Source organism: Canis lupus, chromosome 6, assembly GCF_011100685.1.
Source record: "Canis lupus familiaris isolate Mischka breed German Shepherd chromosome 6, alternate assembly UU_Cfam_GSD_1.0, whole genome shotgun sequence".
Lineage (NCBI taxonomy): Eukaryota > Metazoa > Chordata > Mammalia > Carnivora > Canidae > Canis > Canis lupus.
The window spans coordinates 21,455,192-21,479,979 of NC_049227.1; the positions used below are offsets into that span (position 1 = coordinate 21,455,192).

The 24,788-nt window shown below is 50.2% G+C and overlaps 1 protein-coding gene across 2 annotated transcripts in view; it reads right to left on the minus strand.

Moving 5' to 3' along the window:
- SLC5A11 (solute carrier family 5 member 11) overlaps positions 1 to 11,332 on the minus strand; it is a 41,593-nt gene extending 30,261 nt beyond the window's left edge. The window contains exons 1-3 of one of the 2 annotated variants that reach the window (XM_038540013.1): positions 11,295 to 11,332; positions 10,869 to 11,071; positions 2,688 to 2,844 (exon numbers count right to left, since the gene is read on the minus strand). In XM_038540013.1, the coding sequence (XP_038395941.1) occupies positions 2,688 to 2,822 (135 nt within the window). In that variant the 5' untranslated portion in view covers positions 2,823 to 2,844; positions 10,869 to 11,071; positions 11,295 to 11,332. Of the gene's footprint in view, positions 1 to 2,687; positions 2,845 to 10,868; positions 11,072 to 11,225 lie in introns of both variants that reach the window. The other variant, XM_038540012.1, reaches the window with a different exon arrangement.
- Positions 11,333 to 24,788: the final 13,456 nt, after the last annotated feature.

The following is a 24,788-nucleotide window of genomic DNA, read 5'->3' on the forward strand; positions in this document are numbered from 1 at the left end:
TGCTTCACATTCTTTTAAAAATATTTTTTTAATTTCAATGCTTTAGAGAAGATATAAATTCTTCAGTTCAATTCAACCCCTACCACTCCTTGCTTCACATACTTATGGCTCACCTATGCATTTGAGTTTTCAACCCATGGCTCATCTAAGAGAGCTCATGATGGGCACCACTTATTGAGTGTTAGTGCTGCATTGCACCATAGTAGCACAGCTGTCTGACACCACACTATGCATCTTACAGCATCATCTCATGTTAATCCCTACCAACCTCCATGAAGTTGCTGTCATTAGACCAATCTAACTGATGAATTAATGGAGGCTCAAAAGCAAAGTTACTTATCTTGTGCCACATTTCTAGAAGGGCCAGGAATTCAGACCCAGGTTTGATTTGGGAACCCATGTTCTTAGCTGGTCTCCAAAACCATCTTTAGAAGGAATGAGCTTCCAGGCATTAAGGGTGTTTGAATAGAGACATGTTGGCTACTGAGTAGCTTGTTGGATCTTGGTTAAGTTGTTGAACTCTGAGCTTGGGCGTGAATGTTGGTAAGGGGATTCTTACTGGATAGGAGATGGCATGAAATGGTATCTTATCATCCCTGCAAATGCTCTTGCTATAGAAATAACAGAAGCTGTGGTTCATTCCAGCTGAATCCTGACACAGCAAGTTTTTGTTTTTGTTTTTTTAAAAAAAGAACTCCTTGGGGCACCTGGGTGGCTCGGTGGCTCGGTGGCTCGGTCTGCCTTCAGCTCAGGTCGTGATCCTGGGATTGAGTCCCACATGGGGCTTCCCATAGGGAGTCTGCTTCTCCCTCTGCCTATGTCTCTGCCTCTCTCTGTGTGTCTCTCATGAATAAATAAGATCTTAAGAAAAAAAAAAAACTCTTTGAACAGTCATTTAAATCCAAGGCTTCCCAAACCAGTAGTACATCAGTCTCCCAGTTTTCTTATGAAAATATAGATTCCTGGGATCCCTGGATGGCGCAGCGGTTTAGCGCCTGCCTTTGGCCCAGGGCGCGATCCTGGAGACCCGGGATCGAATCCCACGTCGGGCTCCCGGTGCATGGAGCCTGCTTCTCCCTCTGCCTGTGTCTCTGCCTCTCTCTCTCTCTGTGACTATCACAAATAAATAAATACCTTAAAAAAAAAATTTAAAAAAAAAAAAAAAGGAAAATATAGATTCCTGGTGACTCCAACTTCACCCTCCCCTAATCCTGACCCCAAGTCTGTCTGACTTGAAAGCTCTTACTTTTAACATCTCATCCATCTCAGTATGTTCTGCTAAGGGGTAGGGGGCAGAGAAAGGCCAGATGTAGGGTCTTTGGGATTTCCAACACTTTTATCCCCTTCTTGACCTGGAAGGGGGAACTCTAAGGAGTAAGAGTAGAAAAATTATAAACAGTTGGATTGAGGGACACTTTGTTTTTTAAGGCAATACAGACACATGTCTCAAAAATAAAAGCAACTTAAAATGACATACAGTGAGAGGCACCTGGGTGGCTCAGCAGTTGAGCATCTGCCCTCAGCTCAGGGCGTGATTCTAGAGTTCCGAGATCTAGTCCCACATCAGGCTTCCTGCATGGAGCCTGCTTCTCCCTCTGCCTATGTCTCTGCCTCTCTCTCTCTCGCTCTCTCTCTGTGTGACTATCATAAATAAATAAAAGAAAACAAAAAACACTTAAAAAAAAAAGCATGAAAAGATATCCAAGAGACTATGTTAGGTGGAAATTAGCAAGGTAAAAAAACATATGTAATAAGTTACTTCCTGTTTAAGAAAGAGGTAAATACACATAATAATATTTGCTTGGATTTCTATAAGGAAACTCAAACTAAGGTATGAACAAGTTAACAATAGTAGTTGCCTGTGGAGGGTACGGTAGTAGTAGTGAGACTTTTCACTGTATGTCGCTTTTTTCTTTTTTTTTTTTTTAAGATTTTATTCATTTGTTTATGAGAGACACACAGAGAGAGGCAGGGGCATAGGCAGAGGGAGAAGCAGGCTCCGATCCTGGGACCCCAGGATCACACCCTGAGCCAAAGGCAGATGCTCAACCACTGAGCCACCCAGGTGCCTCTCACTGTATGTCATTTTAAGTTGCTTTTATTTTTGAGACATGTGTCTGTATTGCCTTAAAAAACAAACAAAAAAGCCAAAACAAAAACCAAACCTTCCTTTAAAGAGTTTTTATTTATTTATTTATTTATTAGAAACACACAGAGAGAGAGAGAGAAATTGAGAGAGAGAGAGGCAGAAACACAGGCAGAGGGAGAAGCAGGCTCCATGCAAGGAGCCTGACGTGGGACTCGATCCTGGGTCTCCAGGATCACACATGGGCTGAAGGCAGCGCTATACCGCTGAGCCACCAGGGCTGCCCCAAACCTTCCTTTAAAAAAGAAAATAGAACACGGCCTTCAAAGTGAAGGAGATATGGATTCAACTCCAGCTCTGCTTACTAATTTATAAGGACCTTACATTTCTGAGCCTCAGTTTCCTCACCTGTAAAATGGGCACATTGATAGTGTCTTCTTTGTAGATGTCTGTGCAAAGTACGTGGGGTAACATAAATGTAAATGCCTAAGACGGCGCCTGACACATGGTCAACACTCAGTACATTTTTACAGGTGTAAAGTTCCGACTACTTTATGAGCTTGAGTTAGTTTCTTCCCGTGTCTCCCCTGGCCTGGCTTACCCAGAGTCCCACAGCCAGGACAAAGATGAAGTACAGAACCAGCACGGCGATGTCACCCGGCTCCAGGCTCCTCTGGGGAAAAGCCTCCAGGGGATCTGACTGGGGGGTCTGAGGGCTGCTGGAGCTGCTCTCCATGGTCCTGAGCACACTCTCCAACCTGCGGGAAGTGCAAATGTGTCAGGGGCCAGAACCAGAGGCGCATCGCCCACACTCTCTGGGGCTGCCTCCTCGGAGCACCCAAATGAGAGGACACCCACAGAGGGATGTGTGGTAGGGACATCACCCGGGAAGGCAGAGCCACCCACCCATCTCTCTGTCCATCCGTTCACTCATTCATTCAGCAAATACAGTAAAGCCAACAGCTAATTTTTAGCAATTCAGCCCTCACTTGGCAAATATTAAGAATAAACAGCATGAATAGTACAAATGGTTTCATCATCCAAGAGTGTGAGTCAAACAAGACACCGGAGTTGCTCCTCATTTCTGAGGAACCTCTGAGCTAGGTGATGGTCAAGCTGACAATTTTGTCGACGGATCAGCTAAACACCATGATCTTGTTCTAATGCTGGATAGGCCCATAAAATTCCACATATTTAGTGATATACATATTGCCTCCGACATGCCAGGCATCATCCTAAGTGTTTACTATTCATGAGCTGTCATCATTCCCATTTTACAGATGGGAAAATTGAGGCACAGCGACTTTAAGTAACTTGCCCGAGGTAATACAGCTCAAGTGGTAGAGCTGGGATTTGAAGGCAAATGATCTTGCTCCAGAATGTATATTTTGAACCACTAACTAAGTTGTTTCTCAGTGTCCTGCACTTGTGTGGGCAATTTAAGGGATTTCTTTTTTTTTTTTAAGATTTATTTATTTATTTTATTTATGAATGATAGACATAGAGAGAGAGAGAGGCAGAGACACAGGAGGAGGGAGAAGTAGGCTCCATGCCGGGAGCCCAACGTGGGACTCGATCCCGTGACTCCAGGATCACATCTTGTGCCAAAGGCAGGCACTAAACCGCTGAGCCACCCAGGGATCCCCAATTTAAGGGATTTCTAAGGTGAGCAGATAAATGTTCCCTTCAAGGATGTGTACATTCTAATCCCCAGAACCTGTGACTATATTAGGTTATATGGCCAGAAAACAAATTTAAAGATTTTTCCTGGATTATCTGAATGAGCCTGTTGCAACCACAGGGGTCCTTAAAAGTGAAGAGAGAATCAGAAGAGAGAACCAGAGATGACAGCGAGAGAAGGATTTGGCCCAGTGTTGTTGGCTTTGAAGATGAAGAAATAGGGATGGCAAGCCAAGGAATGCAGGCAGCTTCTAGAAGCTGGAAACAAGTTAATGCGTTCCACCCTAGAGCCTCAGAAAGGAACTCAGCCCTGCTGCCACCTTGAGGTTAGCCCAGTGAGACTCACTTAGAACTTCTGACTTCCGGAACCGTCAGATAATAACCTTGTGTTGTTTCAAGCTGCTGCGTTGCTGGTAATTGGAAACTAATAAAATTCCCAAGGGTGATTTTCGACCTTTAGTGATTTGGGCATTGACTTATTCCTGTGTTAATGTGTGACTCCACTCTGGGGTTTGGGGAATGAAAAGACTCAGTCCCTGACCTCTACGATGTGTAGCCCAATACTGGGAAATTCACTCATCAGATAACAACACAAAGATGTTCCATATAAAGGAGGGGCTTAGAGGCAGATGTGCTAAGGATTCAAGCTTAGAAGCATAAATCAGGGGCTCCTGGGCGGCGGGCGGGGCGGGGGGGGGGGGGCGGTGCGGGTTGAGTCAGTTAAGCATCTGCCTTCGGCTCAGGTCATAATCCCGGAGTCCTGGGATCTGGATCGAGCCCCACCCCCCCACTGGGCTTTCTGCTCAGAAGAGAACCTGCTTCTCCCACTTCCTCTGCCACTCCCCCTCCTTGTCTTCATGCTCTCTCAGTCAAGTAAATATAATCTTAAAAAAAAATCAATAGGACTTGGTGATTTGTTGACAGGGTAATAAGAACTAAGGAGTCGGGATCCCTGGGTGGCAGAGCGGTTTGGCGCCTGCCTTTGGCCCAGGGCGCGATCCTGGAGACCCGGGATCAAATCCCACATCGGGCTCCCGGTGCATGGAGCCTGCTTCTCCCTCTCCCTGTGTCTCTGCCTCTCTCTCATCATAAATAAATAAAAATTTTAAAAATCTTTTTTTTGGGGATCCCTGGGTGGCGCAGCGGTTTGGCGCCTGCCTTTGGCCCAAGGCGCGATCCTGGAGACCCGGGATCGAATCCCACGTCGGGCTCCCGGTGCATGGAGCCTGCTTCTCCCTCTGCCTGTGTCTCTGCCTCTCTCTCTCTCTCTCTGTGACTATCATAAAAAAAAAAAAAAAAAAAAGAACTAAGGAGTAATTTCGTGCTTCTGCTCAGAGTTGCCCACAGACAGAGCAGCCTGATTACCTGGGCAGGATGATCCTTGTTTCTAGAGTAGGTTTCTTCGACTTCAAAATCCCTGACATTTTGGGCAGGATAATTCTTTGTTATGGGGTGAGAAGGCTATCCTGTGCAGTGGAGGATTTTAACAGCCTCACCAGGAGCTCCCTACCAGATGCCTTACTGCCCGGAAAGAGGCAGCTGGATGTTCACTTGGAGAAGGTGCCTCAGGGGGGCGCTCCAAGATCTTAAGTTCCCTTCCCACATCAAGGATAGCTTTGGACTTAACCCCAGGGGCTGCACCTTGCTTTGTTCTGTAGGCCAGGTGGTCACAGCTGTTCAGACCTTGGACAAGGCGTGGCCCCCTCCCGGGAAGGGAGAACCCCAGCAACCAGGGATCCACTGCATTTATGGAGAAGAAGGAAGGAAGAGAGAGGAGAGAAGGAGAAGGGGGGGAAACAGCTGGTACTGGGAACACCCAGCTCACTTACTCTGTCCTAATGCAGGAAGAAGGAAGTAGCAGAAGCCGGGATGCCCTTCAGTCTAAATTTTATGATCATCGTCCTCCATGAAATTAGATAATAACCTGCTTGGAACTAACCTCACTGATCCATGCACTTGCAAAGCCTTCATGCAAGAACATGGGAAGGAGACTGCTGTTTCTAGGGTGGGGGCAGAGGCTCATAAAGGGGCACCTGGGTGCCTAGGTCATTTGAATGTCTGACTCAGGATTTCATCTCAGATCATGATTTCCAGATCAGGAGATCCAGCCCGGGTGATGGGCTCGGGCCCCACACTCAGGGCAGGATCTGCTTAAGATTCTCTCTCCCTCTGCCCCTCCCCCACTCCCGCTCTCTAAAATATTAAAAAAAAAAAAAAGGACGGAAAGGCACATTCTGGGGACTTGGGGAGGAGAGGCCTAGACGGTCCCTCGAATTATCTCAGGGGTGAAATCCCTATTAGGTAGGGAGTGCTATTGTCCATCACAGGTGAGGCAAGGAACCTGTGGCTCTGGGAGGTTTAGCATCATGTCCAAAGCCAGGGCGCAAACCCACATCTGTATGGTTTCACAGCCTGTGTTTTTTTTTTTTTTTTAATTTATTTATGATAGTCACAGAGAGAGAGAGAGAGAGAGGCAGAGACATAGGCAGAGGGAGAAGCAGGCTCCATGCACCGGGAGCCCGACGTGGGATTCGATCCCGGGTCTCCAGGATCGCGCCCTGGGCCAAAGGCAGGCGCCAAACTGCTGCGCCACCCAAGGATCCCCCACAGCCTGTGTTTTTAAACACTTCAACCTGCTGCTTCCAAATCGCGGGGCTTTGGGGAAGGATGAGGGCTAGGAGCTCAGGACGCAGTCCAAGGTGGAGATTGATGCTGAACTGGGGAGTGGGGTGGTTTGTTCTAGAACCCAGCAGGTCTGGAAGGGAGGCAGGAGGGCCAGTGGGTGGAGGGGCGGGCCAGCCCCTCCCCCAGCTGCCCCTTGCAGGCCTCTGCCCGCCAGGCACCGAGGGCGAGGGCGGCGGGAGCCCATAAACAACTTATTCATCCGGGCCCTGGGCAGGCTGGCACGGACTCCAGGCTCTTCCTGGGCCCAGGGAGGTGGGGGCCCTGCAGGGGCTGGGAGGGACTGGCCGTCTGCACGGCAGGAACAGGCGCGGGGACCCGGTGCTGAAGGGCCCGGCCTGGCGCTCACTCCACCGCGGCCCTCTGACCGCGTCTGCTCAGCCCTGGGAGGCAGACGCTGTCCCCAGTCCCCTCCACAGGCGGGAAAGGGAGGCGTGAAGACGGTGCGGGTGCTAGCCACTTGCTTCAAGGTCACAGTAAATGCCAGAGGTGGGATTCAAACCCAGGTCCTCGACTGTAGGAGCTCGCATTGTCCACTACTGGCTGCTCTGTCTTTACTGCCTCCCTTCCTCCTGCCCTTCCTTCCTGTCTGCCCCCTCGTTCACTCCTTCCCTCCCTCCTTCTGTTTCCACACACACACACACACACACACACACACACACACACACATATTTATTAGGCACCAGCTGTGTGCCAGGCTCTGTGCTGGGCCCTGGGGACTCAGTGGGACAAACATTAAGCACCAGCTGTGTTCCAGGCTCTGTGCTAGACACAGAGGACAAAGTAGTGAACAGACACGGTCCCCATTCTGGTGGGTTCCTCCACCGGCCCCTCGCAGCACTGTGCACAAGAGCCCCTTGCACTGCTCCTTGCACAGTGCTCTTGCCCGGCTCCAGGACGGCCACGCTGGGGGTGGGCTCCGGCTTCACCTCCTGCGAGGGACCCTCTGTGACTGCGGGCAGGGGTAACGGGAGTCTGGACAAAGCCGGCGTTGTAACAATGGCTTTGTTTGCCAGAACACCCTGGCCTCGCGGTCACCAATGGGCTGGAGAACAAAGAAGCTCAGCACCCAGGGACGCTGCTCACCCTTTTCCTTTGAGCCAGTTACATAATTTGCCACGCCTCGGTGCGAGGAAAAGACCAGAAACATGGCCACAGGTGGGGCGGGGGCATTTGGTTCCTTAGCTGGCTCCCCCATGTGCGTCCACTGCAGGAGGGGGTGCAGGAGAATAGGGGTGAACATTATTTTTTATAACTTTTGTGTGTCTTGAAACATTTCATAACAAAAAAAAACAAGACTTACAGGATAAACCCATCTGCGTATATTAAATACATTCCAAGACATGAAATAGCTCGATGTATTTTAAATAGCTCGATGCAGGCCTATCTGCCAAGGAATGTCAAACGCATTAGTGGGGGGGCAGAGAGCATTAGTGGGGGGGCAGAGAACGAGAGAAAGAGGCAGGGAGAGGGGGAGGGGCCATGCATAGACCAGAGATGAAGACAATTTTACTACAAGTTTTAATTATAGACGAAAACTCTCTGGAAAAGAGATGTACTCTGACAAAGGGTGGAGATATTAGAGCTGCATTGCCCAGTTCAAATCCCAGCTCTACATCTTTTTTTTTTTTTTTTTAAGATTTTATTTATTTATTCATGAGAGACACACAGAGAGAGGCAGAAACACAGGCAGAGGGAGAAGCAGGCTCCATGCAGGGAGCCCTATGGGGGACTCGATCCTGGGACTCTGGGATCACGCCCTGGGCTGAAGGCAGCGCTAAGCTGCTGAGCCACCTGGGTGTCCCCCAGCTCTGCTTCTTACTAGCTTCGTGACCTTAGGTCAAGAAACTCTGAGGGTCAGTTTTCTCATCTGTAAAATGGAGATAGGTCAGTTAAGCTCAGGTCTGGACCTGGAGGTCATGAGTTCAAGCCCCAGATTGCACTCCATGCTGGGCATGGAATCTACTTAAAAAAGAAAGAAAAAGCAGATAGTAATCAGATCTGTCGCAGGTTTGTTAAGAGCATTACCGGAGTTCATTATATAGTACGATTAAGTCTAGAATACTTGAGTCTGTCTCTGCCCTTGTTATAAAAAAGGGTGGGGGGCACCTGGGTGGCTCAGAGGATTGTGTCTGCCTTGGGCTCTGGTGATGATCTCCAGGTCCTGGGATCAAATCCCATGTAGAGCTCTTGGCTCAGCTGGGAGCCTGCTTCTTCCTCTGCCCTCTCCCCTTGCTCGTGCTCTCTCTGTCTCTCTTTCAAATGAATAAATAAAATCTTTAAAAAAGAAAAAATAGAGCCTGCACTTTGTGGTCCAGCAGATCCCGACCACCTGCATGTGTGAATCTCATTTTAAATGCACAGCCCCCCAAGAGGTCAGGTCTTGGATCAACCCCATTGAACAGGTGAAGAAAACAGAGCAGAAGGCCCTGGGCCCAAGGTCACACCACTGGTAAATGACTGAAACCAGGTCCAGCCTGGGCTTTAAGCCCTGAGCTGGTAACCATTGCCTGGTACTGGACCCTTGGCAGGGAGAACTCCAGGGGTGATGACCTTTGGTAATGAGCTTATCTCATAATTTCCTAAAGAATAGAGCATCCAAATGCCAAGGAGGCATCACAAGGGGGTCACATCCCATTTGGAGACCAGGCTGTTCAACCCCAGTCCCTGCCCCACCCCATGCGATGGCCACTGCGCCCACCCTGATGCTGTACCAGACATTAGAGAGCCTTAGGTCATGCGTTCAATCACTCACTCACCCACCCAGTGGTCCTCGAGTGCCCGTGATGTGTGGGGCACCGCGCCCAAGCCCGGCCAGCGGCTGCCACGGCATGCAAGCACACCATCGAAGCATTCAGGGGGTCTTTTTCGGCTCCCAGGATCTAATGCTCCCTAATTCATTCCAGTCTACTTCCCGAGCATGGCTAAATCCACCCATTTTTCCCTCTCCTTTACTTCCAGTGCTTGCACCCAAGCCAGCCTGCACTTCGTCTAGACCAGCACAAGGACCTCCCGCCTCCCCTCCTTCCATTCCACCCCTCAGATGGAAGCCAGAGGGATCTCTGGCCAGGTGTGGTCAACCGCAGAATCGTGCTGCCACTAATGTGCCCTGCGATGGCCCGCCCTCACCTCACCCCGGCCCTCTTCCTATTCCTGGTGGTAGGGTCTTTGCCGTTCTGTTCCCTCTGCCTGGAATGCTCTTCCCTATGGCCTCGGCTTGATCAGCTGCTACCCACCCTTCAGATGTCACCCTATCGTCACAGCCCCAGAGGAGCTCCCTCTCAGCCTCAATCTAAATCGAGTCCTTGGAACGCCTGGGTGGCTCAGTGGTTGAGAATCTGTCTTTGGCTCAGGGCATGATCCCAGGGTCCTGGGATCAAATCCTGTATCGGGCTCCCCACAGGGAGTCTGCTTCGTCCTCTGCCTCTCTCTCTCTCTCTCTCTCTGTGCCTCTCATGAATAAATAAATAAAATCTTTTAAAAAGCAATCAAGTCCTTGATTTGCCGACCTAGCAAACATGACCTCTCATCACTGCTGAATCACACATCTGATTTGTATGAATGTTTCACTGCTGCCCATCCCCGCTACGCCATAAGCTCCTTGCAGGCAGGGACCGTGTCTGTCCTACTCACATGGTGTCCCCAAAGCTGGCACTCAACAAACATCTGTGCAACAAATACGGAATTTTCAGAGCTTTTGCCATATGCCCTTGTACATTATCACACACACACACACACACACACACACACCCCACCTCCCACCCCCCCACCCCACAGAAAGTCCTATCCCCAGGACCCGGGGAGGGCACCTGTCTCATCGGCTTCCCTAGAATCATTTAGCAGAAAACTGGATATTGTGGGTAAGCTCCCAGTTTTGCTGGTTGAGGCTCGACTTTGCACACTTGTGCACACTGGACGTGTTTCTAGTGGCTCTCAGTCTCTATGAATTAGGGTGGCTGTGTCCTCGGGGCTGACCGTCCAGTGAGACCAGGCCCAGGATGTGACGCCCTCTGCACGTGCCCAGCACGTTCCAGCAAAACTCATATTTGCCTGGCAAGTAGCAGCTGCCCGCGGTGACAGCAAGCATAGACATTGCCACCTGCATTTCACTTTGGGTCCTTGAGAGACGCCAGGCCTGTAGCCTGGGCTGAAGTTTACACTCCCCTTTAACAGATAAGAATCCGAGGCTCAGTGAACTGAGTCTCTGACCGTGGGAAGGGGAAGGACAGGGACCTGCACCTGGTGCCACTGGCTGTACCCACTCCCCCAAATGTACTCCACTCCTCCGGTATGTGAGCACCCCAACCCCGGGCTCACAGCTGGAGTCCTCTCAGCCACCACCACCTCCAAGTCCTCCCACCAGCCTCCCCAGTTTGCAGAATAGCTGTTAGGCTGGGCGGGGGCAGGTAGGGAATCTTACCTTCTTCTGGGTGCTGGGCTCACCTGCCCTGGGTAGGGGGGGCCCCGTCCGTAGCTTCTGAGGCAGGAGGACTGTGCGAGGAGGGGGACACCTGGGCCCCTCTGCTCTCACGGCCAGTGCTTAAGAGGACGGTGGCTGCCCTCTCCTGCACCGCCTACAGCTGGGAGTCTCCTTGCAGGTCAAACTCCAAATTCCAGGCTGGGCTGCAGCAGGGATCAGAGGAAGAGAATGATCTCCCCAGGCCAAGCAGAGGCTGGGCCCAGTCCTGAACCCTTGAACTTGAACTCGGAGCAGGCTTCTGTGGGGAGGATGGCCTGCCCTTAGCTCCGCCCACACAGCCTCCACTGAGGGCCTCACCTGGAGGGGGGCCCATGGCAGGGAGGGGTAGGGGAGCGCAGGAGCCCCGCACTGTCCTGCTGCACTCACCCACTCTTCCAGGCCCGCCTCCACGCTGGGGACAGGCGGGCTTGGGACGGGCTGGGGGAGGGGGGAGGAGAGATGCTGGCGGGGGAGGCAGGGGACAGCGGAAAAATCCCAGGAGGGCACTCGCAGCCCGGGCCCCACCGCAGCAGCAGCAGGGACAGTGAGACACCACGCTTTGTTCAGCCCCTTTTCCCGGGTGTGCTCCAGACCAAGGCTGGGCAGAAAAGACAGGCATCTGGAACCCAGGGGAGACATCGGGAGGGCCCATGACACCAGGACCGGCAGTGCAGGACGGCAGAAGGCTTTCACTGGATGCTCTGAGCATTCCAAAACATTTTTAAATAGATACCAGCATTTACAAACCAGGAGACTTGAAACGAGACTCTGACTTCTCACTTTCATAGAACATTCTGAAGATCTGGCCACACCAGGCCCACATGGCCACGGGGCAGCTGCTGGCCAGAGCAGAGGTGTGGCCACCCTGTCATCACAGACCCCACCTCCAACCCCCCTCTCTCCCTCAGTAGCCCCAGGGGGGCTCAGGGTGTGCAGCCCTGCCCCCCAGGCCCCTGCCCCCGCACAGGGTAATTCAGAAAGACCAGAGTAGTGACTCCGCCCCAGGCTTTGTTCCAAGGGCTTTCTTTCCACATTTTGCTCACTTGATCTTTTTATCAACCCTCTAAGGCAGGATTCTATGATTATCTGGCTTTCACAGAGGAGGAAGGAGAGGTAAAGGCAGTAATGGAAGAGAGTGGTAGGAAAGGCAGGCAGGGAAAGGGACCCCACCACCACCCCCATCCTAAGAGGAAACTCCCCTTAAAAGGAAAAAGACCCCATCCTATCCTAAGCTTTACAGGAAGGAAGGGAATGGCCTTGGGTGTCTAACCCAGGCCCCCAGGCCAGCTCAACTGGCCAGTGGGATATTTCAACAAAGAGCTTGATCTGGTGGCCCGAGGCTGGCTGGCATGCCCTAGGGTCAGGGGCGGCCACCGCCCTCTTCATCCTCCAGGCTACAAAACAGCACAGTGGAAGGCTGGTGTTTCCACGGGAACAACTACTTGAGAGGCAGATGAGCATGGGGACAAAGAACTGGTTGGGTGACAGGTACCTGGAGCGTGAATCAGATTAAAGAGCTGACAAAAAATAAATAAATAAAATTTAAAAATTAAAAAAAAAAAAAAAAAAAGCTGGTCCACAATCTCTTAAAAAGCCGGAGACTGAGAAACTCTGAAGGTAACCCTCTCAGGTACCCCTGTCCTCATCCTTGGGAGCTTTGTGATATTTGCTCAGTCAACTTCGCTTTGCTGCCCACCCCTCCTAATCTGGTCTACCCCTTCACTCTTCAAAGACTTGTGACCAAGAACCCCGGGCACCAAAAGAAAAGGAATCCTGAAACAGCAGGCCAAGAACGGGGCGCCTGAATGACTCGGTTGGTTACATGTCTGCCTTCGGCTCAGGTCATGATCGTGGGGTCATGGGATCAAGTCTCGGGTGGGGCTCCCTGCTCAGAAGTGGAGCCCGCTTCTCCCTCTTGCTCTGGTGTTCTCTCTCTCTCTGTTTCTTTCTCTCAAATAAATAAATAAATAAAATCTTAAAAAATAAAAATAATAAAGAAGCTGAGCCAGACATGAAGGAACACACATCTTATGATTCTGGAGCTGGGGCTCAGCGGTCCCGAACAGACCAGGTCTGGGCCGCTGGACAAAAGCCCAAAGGAGGAGATGCTTAAGAGAAAGTGCTGCAAGCACTTCCAGGTCTACATAAGAAAAATGTGGGATAAAAGTGGGCAGTGAAGGTCAGGTCATCCATGTCTTAGGGTCAATCACGGGCAGGGTCTTGGTGGCTTAGGTGGTCCTTCCTGCTTGAGGGGCTGGATTTAGTAGGTTGGACACAGGACGCTTTTCCCGCTCAGTCTTTTAGAAAGTTTGAGGTCAAAGTGGAAGTCTTTTGGATGCCTGGGTGGCTCAGTGGTTGAGTGTCTGCCTTTGGCTCAGGGCGTGATTCTGGAGTCTCAGGATCAAGTCCCATATTGGGCCCCCACAGGAACCTACTTCTTCCTCTGCCTGTGTCTCTGCCTCTCTCTCTCTGTCTCTCATGAATAAATAAACAAAATCTTTTTTGAAAAATGGAGGTTGTTGAGGTCCTTTCCATTCCTTTTCTATGAAGTTCAACAGGAAAGATGAATATAGAGAGTCAGGAAATGACTGGAAGGGAGTACTTCCTTGAGTGACAAAAATCTCTATATTTTCACTGGGGCACCTAGCCCATTGGGCAGAATGATCAAGATCTGAGCATTTGAGGAATAGAGTCAACATACCGTGCTCATGTTGTGTGGGGAGCACAGCATAAGATATAAACCAGTCCAATCACTATGTTGTGCTCCTAAAACGAATGTAACATTGTGTATCAACTGCATTCAAATATAACAGAGTATTTCAGAATTCTTTTTTTTAAGATTTTATGTGTTTATTCATGAGACACACAGAGAGAGAGAGAGGCAGAGACGTAGGCAGAGGGAGAAGCCAACTCTGTGGAGGGAGCCCAGTGTGGGCCTTGATCCTGGGACTCCGGGATCACACCCTGAGCCAAAGGCAGATGCTCAACGGCTGAGCCACTCAGGCGCCCCAGAATATTTCAGAATATTAAAAACAAAACAAAACAAAACAAAAAACTAATACAACAGAATCATTCATCAGTGACACACAGAAAAAAGAACCAAATAAAAATAGTGCAGTTTAAATAACAATTAAATAACAGAGATAACAGAGAGGCATATAAATATCGTAATAAATAGGACACTTTACTTTGGGGGGGGCAATCTGTGTGATTGATTGGATGCAAATTATACCTCAAACAAAACAAAACAAAACAGGAGAGAATGTACCAACAAGAAGTTGTGCAAAAGCAGTCCATGCTTCTCTGGAGGTGGAGGTTGTGGTCCTTGCCCAAATATTACCTCCCAAGAGCTAAATCCCAGCTTCCTGCCACCACTGGAGAGAATACAGGCCCAATGTTGCCAAAGTGCCTGATTTTTAAAGAGAAATCCCAAAGTCTGGGTGTTCCATGAACCTTCCTGATTTATAATTTGGGCAAGTAATTTGGTATTAACAAAAAACCTTAAAACATGGTCGTTTGCAACACTGATGTTGCGATTTATAATAACATATATTTGGTCTTCATCTCCATTTCTGGCAAGGAGCTCCTAAGACCCTCAGAATTTTTTGAGCAGAAGACAGAGATCAAGGTGACTTCTGTTATGCTAATGAGGGGACCTTTGGACTCACCCAGAAGGGAGGATGCTGGTTACCAGGAGAAACACCCTTGTGCTTAAAGGGTTGGAATCTTCTATCCCAAGCCATCCTCTCAGGGGATAGGAGAGGGGATTGGAGGTTGAGTAAATTGCCAGTGGCAATGATGTAACCAATCATGCCTATGTATAAAGCCTTCATAAAAAAACAAAAAGGACAGGGTTTGGAGAGCTTTTGGGTTGTTGAACAGGTGGGGACTCAGGAAGAGTGGTGCCCCTGGAGAGAGAGGGCGTGGAAGCGCCACATGCTTTCCCCCTGCGTGGCCCTATGCATCATATCCTTTCTTGAGAAACAGGTAATCTAGTAAGTAAAATGTTTCTGAGTTCCATGAGGCCCTGGAGCAAGTCCGTCAAACCAGAGGAGGGGGCTGTTAGAACCTTCCATCTATACTTGGTGGGTCAGAAGGCACAAGTGACAACCAGGGCTGCCAAAGTGGGGGAGGGGGCAGTCTGGTGGGGGCAGAGACTGTCTCCAAATAGATCAGTGTCAAAATTGAGCTGAATTGTAGAACACCAGCTGGTGCCACAGAATTAACTGCACGGTGTGGGGCCACAATCTTACTGGCACCCCCACATCACAACTGCCTCTACTCTGGAATCCAGGCTGACCTCTACTCCAGGTTGGGATTCCTTCAGGAGTTTTCCACAGCCTTTTAGAAACACCCACACCCATCCACAAACTTAGCCGCCAATGTTGCTGTTTATTGTAACAACTGAAAGGAGGCAAACCCTAAACCCTGAGATAGGCAAACTTTTCTAGCCCAGGGCTAGGGTGGTTCAGAGGAAAGCCAGTAAATCCAGGAAAACCCAAGTAAATAAGTAAAAGCAAGATTAAAACAAGACACTTTTTTGGATTTAGTAACTGTGAGACCTGGAGCAAGTCTCTGGGTCCTCAAGAGCCCTCAGTTCCTCCCACTGCAAAGGGATGTTCTTTTTTTGGGTTTGGGTTTTTTTTTTTTTTTTTTTAAGATTTTATTTATTTATTCATGAGAGACACAGAGAGAGAGGCAGAGACACAGGCAGAGGGAGAAGCAGGCTCCGTGCGGGGAGCTGGATGCGGGACTCGATCCCAGAACTCCAGGATCACGACCCGGGCCAATGGCAGACACTCAACCACTGAGCCACCCAGGGATCCCACAAAGGGATCTTCTTAATACTCACTTTGCAGGGGAATAAATGAAGATTAAGCAAGATCCCTGGAGAAACATCTCACCTGGGAAGGTGCTCCATCCACGTTGGCTCCTCCGCCCCCCCTCACCACCACCACATAACCCCAGAGTTAACGCTGAGCTGGCTGCCTTGCATTTAGTTGTCCCTGAGAATCTCAAGCCTTGGGGAGCCTGGGTGGCTCAGTCAGTTGGCTCAGGTCATGATCCCGGGGTCTTGGGATCGAGTCCCATGTCAGGCTCCCTGTAGGCAGCCTGCTTCTCCCTCTGCCTATGTCTCTGACTCTCTGTGTCTCTCATGAATAAATAAAATATTTTTTTAATAAAAAAAAAAAACCAAAGCTGTACAAGGTGTGAGAAGGTATGCTCAGCTGCATGTAATCCCTCCTCGGAAAGCCCATTTGTGGCACGAGGGTATGTGTGGGAAAGCTGTTTGTGACTGCATGGAACTGGCTGGTCAGCGTGCAGTGGATTGTTAATGAATGAACAAGGCCTCTGCTTAATCGCTAAACGCTTTAATAGCCGGCCATTCATGGCAGAGGTTGAAGTTTGGAGTGTCACTTCTACACACTTGGAGCTTATCAGAGTGGAACAGGGCCCCGTGGAAGCCAGCTTGACCAAAACTGCCAGCAGCCTGAGCCTGGGTAACAAGAGGCAGTTTTGCAGACGGTAGACCATGGTCACTGGTGCTGTGTGACGCCCGGCGTGGGGCCAGCAGCTGTATGGCCTGTACTGGGGTGCCTGGGCTCTGCCTTCCATGTCTGGTTAAATCCTGGCTCTACCGGGCACCGGGGTGGCTCAGGGATTGAGCGTCTGTCTTTGGCTCAGGTCGTGATCCCAGGGTCCCGGGATCAAGTCCTACATCAGGCTCCGTGCAGGGATCCTGCTTCTCCCTCTGCCTGTGTCTCTGCCTCTCTCTGTGTGTAAATAAATAAATAAAATCTAAAATAATAATAATAATAAAAATTAAAATAAATCCTGGCTCTACCCACTGTGGCTGTCGACTAGTGGCCTTCCCCGTGCCTCTCTGGTTCTCCACTTGTCAATAGGGTTGTTGGATTATCCGAGGTGGGGACTGGCCAGCAAAGGATTAGCCGAGGTGGGGACTGGCCAGCAAAACCTGCCCGTCTTCCCGACTCCACTGGCCAGCCCCAGGCGTGGATGGGTACGGCCCATGGAACCAGGGGGATGTGGTCTACGTGACTGCTGCCTTCCTTGCTCAACAGAGTTCCAAGCTCTGAGCGTCCACTCTTGCCCACCTTCCCATGGTCCGGATGGTGATTTGGAGACCAGCAGTCTGGGCTCCTGATGGAGCAGAGAAGCCACTGACTTGGAGCCTCTCGCGCCCTAAGTGGGGAACCGCATCCCTGCTGGGTCTGGGTTACAACAGCCCAGCCTTCTCTACAAAGCGGGTTGAGCACTGGGTAGGTAAGCTTTGCAGTTAGGACACTGCCGTCTTGTTCCAGAAGGACACACCTAGTTTTGTCTCATCACAGGAAACCTATGCGTAACACGTTCTTACTCTTGGGCAGCGACGCAAAGCCCCCTGACTTTGCTTTAGACAGAGTGACCTCAGCGACTTAGTCCCGTCTCGTCTCATCATCTGTTAAAGGAGGGAGAAGCAAGCACCTCCCACTCAGGGGAGCAGGACGACTCCTGTGAGATAATCCATGTGAACTGTGGAGTTTGGTTGCGTAAGTGCTAAAGAAATGAGCGTTTTTTTTTTTTTTTTTTTTTTAAGATTTTATTTATTGGGATCCCTGGGTGGCACAGCGGTTTGGCGCCTGCCTTTGGCCCAGGGCGCAATCCTGGAGACCCGGGATCGAATCCCACATCGGGCTCCCGGTGCATGGGGCCTGCTTCTCCCTCTGCCTGTGTCTCTGCCTCTCTCTCTCTCTCTCTCTCTCTCTCTCTCTGTGACTATCATAAATAAAAAAAAAAAAAGATTTTATTTATTTATTCATGAGAGACACAGAGAGAGAGAGAGGCAGAGACATAGGCAGAGGGAGAAGCAGGCTCCATGCAGGGAGCCTGACGTGGGACCCGATCCTGGGACCTCAGGATCAGGCCCTGGGCCAAAGGCAGCGCTAAACCACTGAGCCACCCAGGCTGCCCAAGCGTTCTTATTTTAGTGAATGTTTTCGCATTTTTCTGGTGGAGATGGCCTCATACCCCCCCCCCCCCCACCTGTGGCAGTCATTCTGAATCTTTATTTGATGGCTGGGTCTAGCAGGTGTTTTGCCCAGCTGGTGGAGACATCTGGTTTCCAGTCCCAGGTCCCTTCCTGGCCCCCCATAGCCACAGCCCACGGTGACAGGGAATAAAATTAAGGTAGACAAGGAGACCCAGTAGCCATGCCTTAGGAAGTGTCACTGTGTCACAGTACCTGTTGCCATCACTGCTAGTCTATACCTCAATCCAAGCCTGACTCAGGTCACACATCATTGTCTCTAATGTCCTTTACCTTCTGCAACCCCTGTCATCGTAATAAAGCCATCCCATCACTGGCAGCAGAAGGGGAGGCTTTCTACAATATTCCATTGTGGAATTCTGAATTCCATTCAGAAAATTACACCTTCTCCCTCCTCCCCACCTCCCCACCAGGTTTGGCCCTCTGCTTGCTTTTGTAAATAAAGTTTTATTGGAACACAGCCATGCTCATTTGTTTGCATATTGTCTCTGGCAGTTTGTGTGCTACAACAGTAGTGCTGGGTGCTGGTGTCAGAGACCTGCACAGCCTGAAATATTTACTATCTGGCCCTTTGCAGGAAACTCCTGCTGTCCTCTGGCCTCTGGCATCACCTGGTGGATAAGTGTCCCCAGAGGCCAGGACAGGAAAGACTTTTGTCCCCATCTTTTCCTCTCAGAACATAGGAAAACCCTCGGGGTGGAAATGGGAGTGGGAGGGAAAATAGTCCAAAGCAACTGTCTTGGAGCAAAGCAAGCCATTCTTGGAAGCCTCCAATTTGACTCAGGCCATTACCACGGATATGGTTATTTTGAGCATTTTTTTTTTTATAGATTTTAAAATTTTATTTTTATTTATTTATTTATTTATTTATTTATTTATTTATTTATTTATGTTCTTATTTATTTATTGGAGAGCAGGGTGAAGGGGTGGGGGTGGGGGAAGAGTCTCGAGCAGACTCCTGCTCAGCACACAGCTGGACCCAGGGCTCCATGTCACAACCCTGAGATCATGACCTGAGCCGAAACCAAGAGTCGGACCTCAATCGACTTGAGCCACCCAGGCGCCCCTATTTTGAGAATTTTATTTTTTATTTTTTTATTTTTTTATTTTTTGAGAATTTTAATATGAACATAATTCTGTATCTTTGTCTAAGGCATTGAGAAGAGCGCCAGGCAGGACAAGACTGTGAACATCCTCTAGAGCCTTCTCTCTCTGCGCTTCCACAGACTCACATGCATGCCACAGGGCATGGGTGTCAAGGAGGAGAGGATTTGGGCGTCCTCGTGCCTCTTGTCATTACATGTCTGTGTTTATTTTTTATTTATTTATTTTTAAAGATTTTATTTATTCATGAAATGACAGAGAGAGAGAGAGAGAGAGACAGAGAGACAGAAGCAGGCTCCATGTCGGGAGCCCAATGTGGGACTCGATCCCGGGTCTCCAGGATCACACCCTGGGCTGAAGGCAGGCGCTAAACCGCTGAGCCACCCGGGATGCCCACATGTCTGTGTTTAAATGGCATATACACCCGTGCTCCGCGGGCCTCGATTCAGGGTTAAAATGTCCCGACTTCATTCATTCATGGGTTCAGTCGTTTATGAAGTCAGCTCTGTGCCGGTCGGTCCTGAGCTGGGGGGATGAGGCTCACGGGGCCCCTCCGCATCACTAGTGTCCCCCGGTTCTGTAGGCTCCCCTCTGGGGCTCCTCCTTCCAGCCAAAAACCAGAGTCCAGGGGTTCCCAAGTCCACAGAAACGCACGAGAGCTTTCCTGGCCTTCTGTCCCCCTCTAGCGGCCGCCCCGTCTCCCCGCCTTCTCTCTGTGGACCAGTTCCCCTGGGGCATCTACACTGGCACCTGGATGGCCCCTTACAGGGCCCGAGGCACCCATGCCACCAGCTGCTGGCCGAGCATCGTGGTTGGCTCCCAGCCGGGTCTCTCCCCCGGAATTGTGCTGGACCAAAGGGAGCAGGCTCCCCTGCATCCAGTGAGGGTCACCCCAGCTACGCAGCCCCGGGAGGTGGCCCGAAGTCTCCACTGTGACCCTCTCTCCCATCCTGCCCCCCTCCCTGTCTCACGTGTGTTCCGAGGACGCTTTCCAACAATCACCTCCACTCTGAGCTGCGTCCCGGAGCGTGACTCTCAGGGGACCCAGCCCACGACACCACCCCCCTTCCACCATCCATGAGCCCCTTTCCTTATTGGGGTGCGGGTTTTGTGCTTACCCTCTGATGGTCTCCTCTATCATAAATCCATGCACGGCCTTAACCCCACTACCCTGCCCTCAGACTTTCTCTCTTGACAGATAGCATTTGAGTATGTGGCTTTCTCCTTCCCTAAAATTCCCACCCCACTCCCCAGGTTCTGAGATTCCATTTTCTCCTGCCACCCCACCATCCCATGCCTCCTTTAGTTTTTGATTCTCCCTTCTCAGGCACCTAGGCTGCTTTCTGTCTCTCAGATGAACTCTCATTCTACATCCATTTCCATCTCCACAGTATCAGCCCTCACCCCTGATCGATAAATCCCCAGCTGATATCTCTACTTGTGACTTCTTCCTTAGACATACGTACATACATCTCTCTATCCGTCCCTCCACCCACCCTTCCACTCATCCATCCACCCTTCTAGCCATTTATCCACCCATCTATCCACTCATCCATCCATCCATCCATCCATCCATCCATCCATCCATCCACCTATTCATCCATCCATCCATCCATCCATCCATCCATCCATCCATCCATCTATCCATCCATCCACCTATTCATCCATCCATCCATCCATCCATCCATCCATCCATCCATCCATCCTTCCATCTATCCACCCATCCAGCCATTCATCCATCTCTCCGTTCATCCATTCATTCATCTACTAATCCATTCAACCACCTGTCCTTCCTCCCTCCCTCCCTCCCCCCTTTCTTTTCTTACTTCCTTCCAACAAATATTTTCTGAGTTCCTACTATCTGCCAGGCATGCTTCGAGCTAAGGATAAAGTAATGAAAAAGCATAGTGTCCACCCAGCTGTCAACTAGACAACTCCGCTGGGCTGCTCCTGAGTCTCCTTGACTCACCAAGACCCAAACGGAACTCTCTGCTACCCCCTCCACTACAAAACCCACCCTTATCCTCTAGGACCGTCACCCAGGTAGTAGCAGTTGGCAAAGTCAAAAACTCAGGGGCTGTCCTAGACTCCTTCACTCTTCACAGAGCCAAGTCCATCTCACCGGCTCTATCCTCCTGCATTTAGCTACTCTCTCACCTCTACACCATGGCCCTGGTTCAGACTGTTATAATTTCTTGCCTTAATCCCACTCCAGGTTTCCCACTAACCTCAACTCCCATTCCGGTTCCTCCTCCACAACCATCCAGAGGGAGATGGTTCATCTCCACTGCTCAACCACATTGCCCACCCTAGATTGTTTTTCTGCTCTTCCTGCTGGGCTCTGTGCCCCAGGAGGCTGGTTTCCCTGGGCTGTATCACCTGGTCTGCTTTGCTGTCTAGTGTCCAGTTAAATTTGGCCAATGGGAGGCACCAGCAGGAGATCAGAGGGTGGAGGGCGGGAGCTGAGGTTCTCATGTTTCCCTTGCCCCACACCAGCCCTGCTCCTTAGCTGCCCCCCATGGGGCTCGGGCAGTGGGTTCATTCTAGGGCTCTGCATGCAGCTCCCTGACCCTCTCCCTCGATAGCTAGACTACAGGTGCTTCACCAGCCCTTGCTGGTGCTCCTAACGCTGCATAAATCTCAACAGACTCTTTATGAAATTTTCTTTAGTTTTTTTGAGCGTGATCTCTGTTTCATGCCAGAATCTTGACTCACAAGGCTTCCCGCTGTCAGCAGGAGAAATTCCATATGACACATTCTATTGGGATATTTTCCCACATGTTTACCTTCCCTCTTCCGTTCCTAGAACCTTAGGTGTGCAAGTGTACTTTTATTTTTTGGCCTAAGTTTAGTAGGTTTTCCTGGAGAAAGGCTTCCCTGGGTCTAGATGTCTGCTCTTTCAAACAATAATTTTAAAGATTCTTTTTCCCTGGAGTTGCCTCAGTTGGTAGAGCATATGATTCTTGATCTTGGAGTCAAGTTGGAGCCCCATGTTAGGGATTGAGCTTATTTTAAAAAAAATCTTGGGATGTCTGGGTGGCTTGATTGGTTAAGTGTCCAACTTTTGATTTTCAGCTCAGGTCATGATCTCAGGGTCATGAGATGGAGCCCCACATTGGGCTCCTTGATCAGTGCAGAGTCTGCTTGAGATTCTCTCTCTCCCTCTACCCCTCCCCCACCCATGTGCTCTTTCTCTAGATAAAATCTTTTTAAAAAATCTTTTTTTTCCCTTGCAGGCAATGAGAGTTGTATCATTACATATTATTTTGAGTACAAGTTATAGAAACCCAACTCAAAGTAGGTTAAGCAAAAAATACTGACTCACACAGAGGGACCATCCAAAGCTTCAGGTCTGGCAGGATCCAGCAGCATCTCAGATCAGGACTCAGATCTCAGCAGGACTTGGTTTCTCTAGCTGCGTTATTTTTTTTTAAGGTTTTTTTTTTAATTTATTTATGATAGTCACAGAGAGAGAGAGAGAGAGAGGCAGAGACACAGGCAGAGGGAGAAGCAGGCTCCATGCACCGGGAGCCCGATGTGGGATTCGATCCCGGGTCTCCAGGATCACGCCCTGGGCCAAAGGCAGGCGCCAAACCGCTGCGCCACCCAGGGATCCCTCTAGCTGCGTTATTTTGTCTTACCTCTGTCCTCAAGCAGCCTTTTTCCATCATCATGGTCTTAAGAAGCCCCAGCTAACCCACTCGATTTCAAGTCCGTTAGGAAACAAAGCTTCCTCAGCAGATTTAACAACTGTCCTTATAGTTGTTGGCCTGACTCTTACACGCTCACACTGGTCACATGCCTAACCGTGAGCCAGTCACCTGGGTCAAGGTGGACAAGCTCCTTGTCCCTGCAAACCTTGGGGCATTCTCAAAGAAAATTGGGTTGGAATTTCTGGAAGGGGGAGGGTATGCTGGACAGACCAAACCAATGCATATCTATCTACTGCCTTTGCTCACTGGCTCATTAGAAGGATGAAATTAAAACTGGCTGGCTAGGACATGGCTTGTGATGGTTCTCCCACAAACATGGGGCCACGTCCTTCTCTTCTAGGAAATCAGATGTCCACAGACTCCTCCAGAGAGAGGGTGGAGATAGATAGAGATCTTCTTCTTTAAAAAAGAAATTTATTTATTCATAAGAGACACAGAAAGAGAGAGGCAGAGACACAGGCAGAGGGAGAAGCAGGCTCCCCCCGGGGAGCCCGATGTGGGACTCGATCCCAGGACCCTGGGATCACACCCTGAGCCCAAGGCAGATGCTCAACCACTGAGCCACCCAGGTGCCCCAGGCCTTTATCTTCTTACTGTAAGTCCTTTCCTAGCACATGATCCCCTGGAATCCATATGCACCCAGTGAACCATTCCAGACTCCCCTCAATAAAAACGAGGTCAAACTTAGAGGGTGTTGTGCAACGACTTTTCTCACTTGCCTCTGTCAGAGACGCCCTGCCGTAGTGGTGGATGTAGCGTCGTCTCATAGACTTCCTGGCCAAACATTCCAGCTTCTGGAAGGACCATATAGTTTACTTGGCCAGCCCTTTTCTGAAGCACACACTGCTGGTTACTACCCAGCATCCAGTTCCCCTTTCTTCTCTAGTAACAGAACACTCACATTTTCGATGAGGAATGACATTCAGAATAAAGTCACAGCGTCCCAGGTGGGCATCATGAAGTTCTGCCTAATGGGAGGCGGGCGTAATTGATGCATTGACATGGGTCCTGCGCTCCCTGGGGGGCAGCTCTCTTCTCCTGGCTAGCCCAGGCCTGTGGGTGGGACACATGGAGCCCAGCTGCTGAGGGAAACCAAGGACCCTGGGAGCGTGGGTACCAGCCATGGACTCCTGACAACCACCCAGCAACCCCAGTTCTCTGTTGCTAAGCCGCTGTGCTTCAGGGGTCTCTCTAGTCCAGCTGGTGGTGTACGTGGCCCTCAGCACGTGGCCTTGCAACCAGCAGCATCAGCATCGCCTGGGTCACACTCCATACCTAAGAAACTCGACTCTGCATTTTTTTTTTTTAAAGCGGGAGCAGGGGATCCCTGGATGGCACAGCGGTTTGGCGCCTGCCTTTAGCCCAGGGCACGATCCTGGAGACCCGGGATCGAATCCCACGTCGGGCTCCCGGTGCATGGAGCCTGTTTCTCCCTCTGCCTGTGTCTCTGCCTCTCTCTCTCTCTCTCTCACTGCGTGCCTATCATAAATAAATAATTAATTAATTAAAAAAAATAAAGAGGGAGCAATCTCGGGCACCTGGGTGGCTCAGTGGTTGAGTGTCTGCCTTCAGCTCAGGGTGTGATCCTGGAGTCCTGGGATCAAGTCCCGCATCGGGCTCCCTGCACGAGCCTGCTTCTCCCTCTTCTTGTGTCTCTGCCTGTGTGTCTCTCATGAATAAAGAGAATCTTAAAAATAAAGAGGAGAAATTTATTTCTAGCATGACTTTTAAAGACAATTTTATTTATTTAAAGTAATCTCTATACTCAACATGGGGCTTAAACTCATGGGGCTCATGACCCTGAGATCAAGAGTCCCCTGCTCCTCGGACTGAACCAGCCAGGTGACTCCCACCTCTGCATTTTAATAAAACCCCCAGGTAATTCCATGCACATTACAGCCTGAGAAGAACTGCTCTGAGACACTTAATGAAGAGTATTTCCCTTGTTCTCAGGTTTCCCTTCCAAGCAGGGCCACAGTGAGCACTGCACTCTCCCTGGCAGCGTCTGTGTCTAGG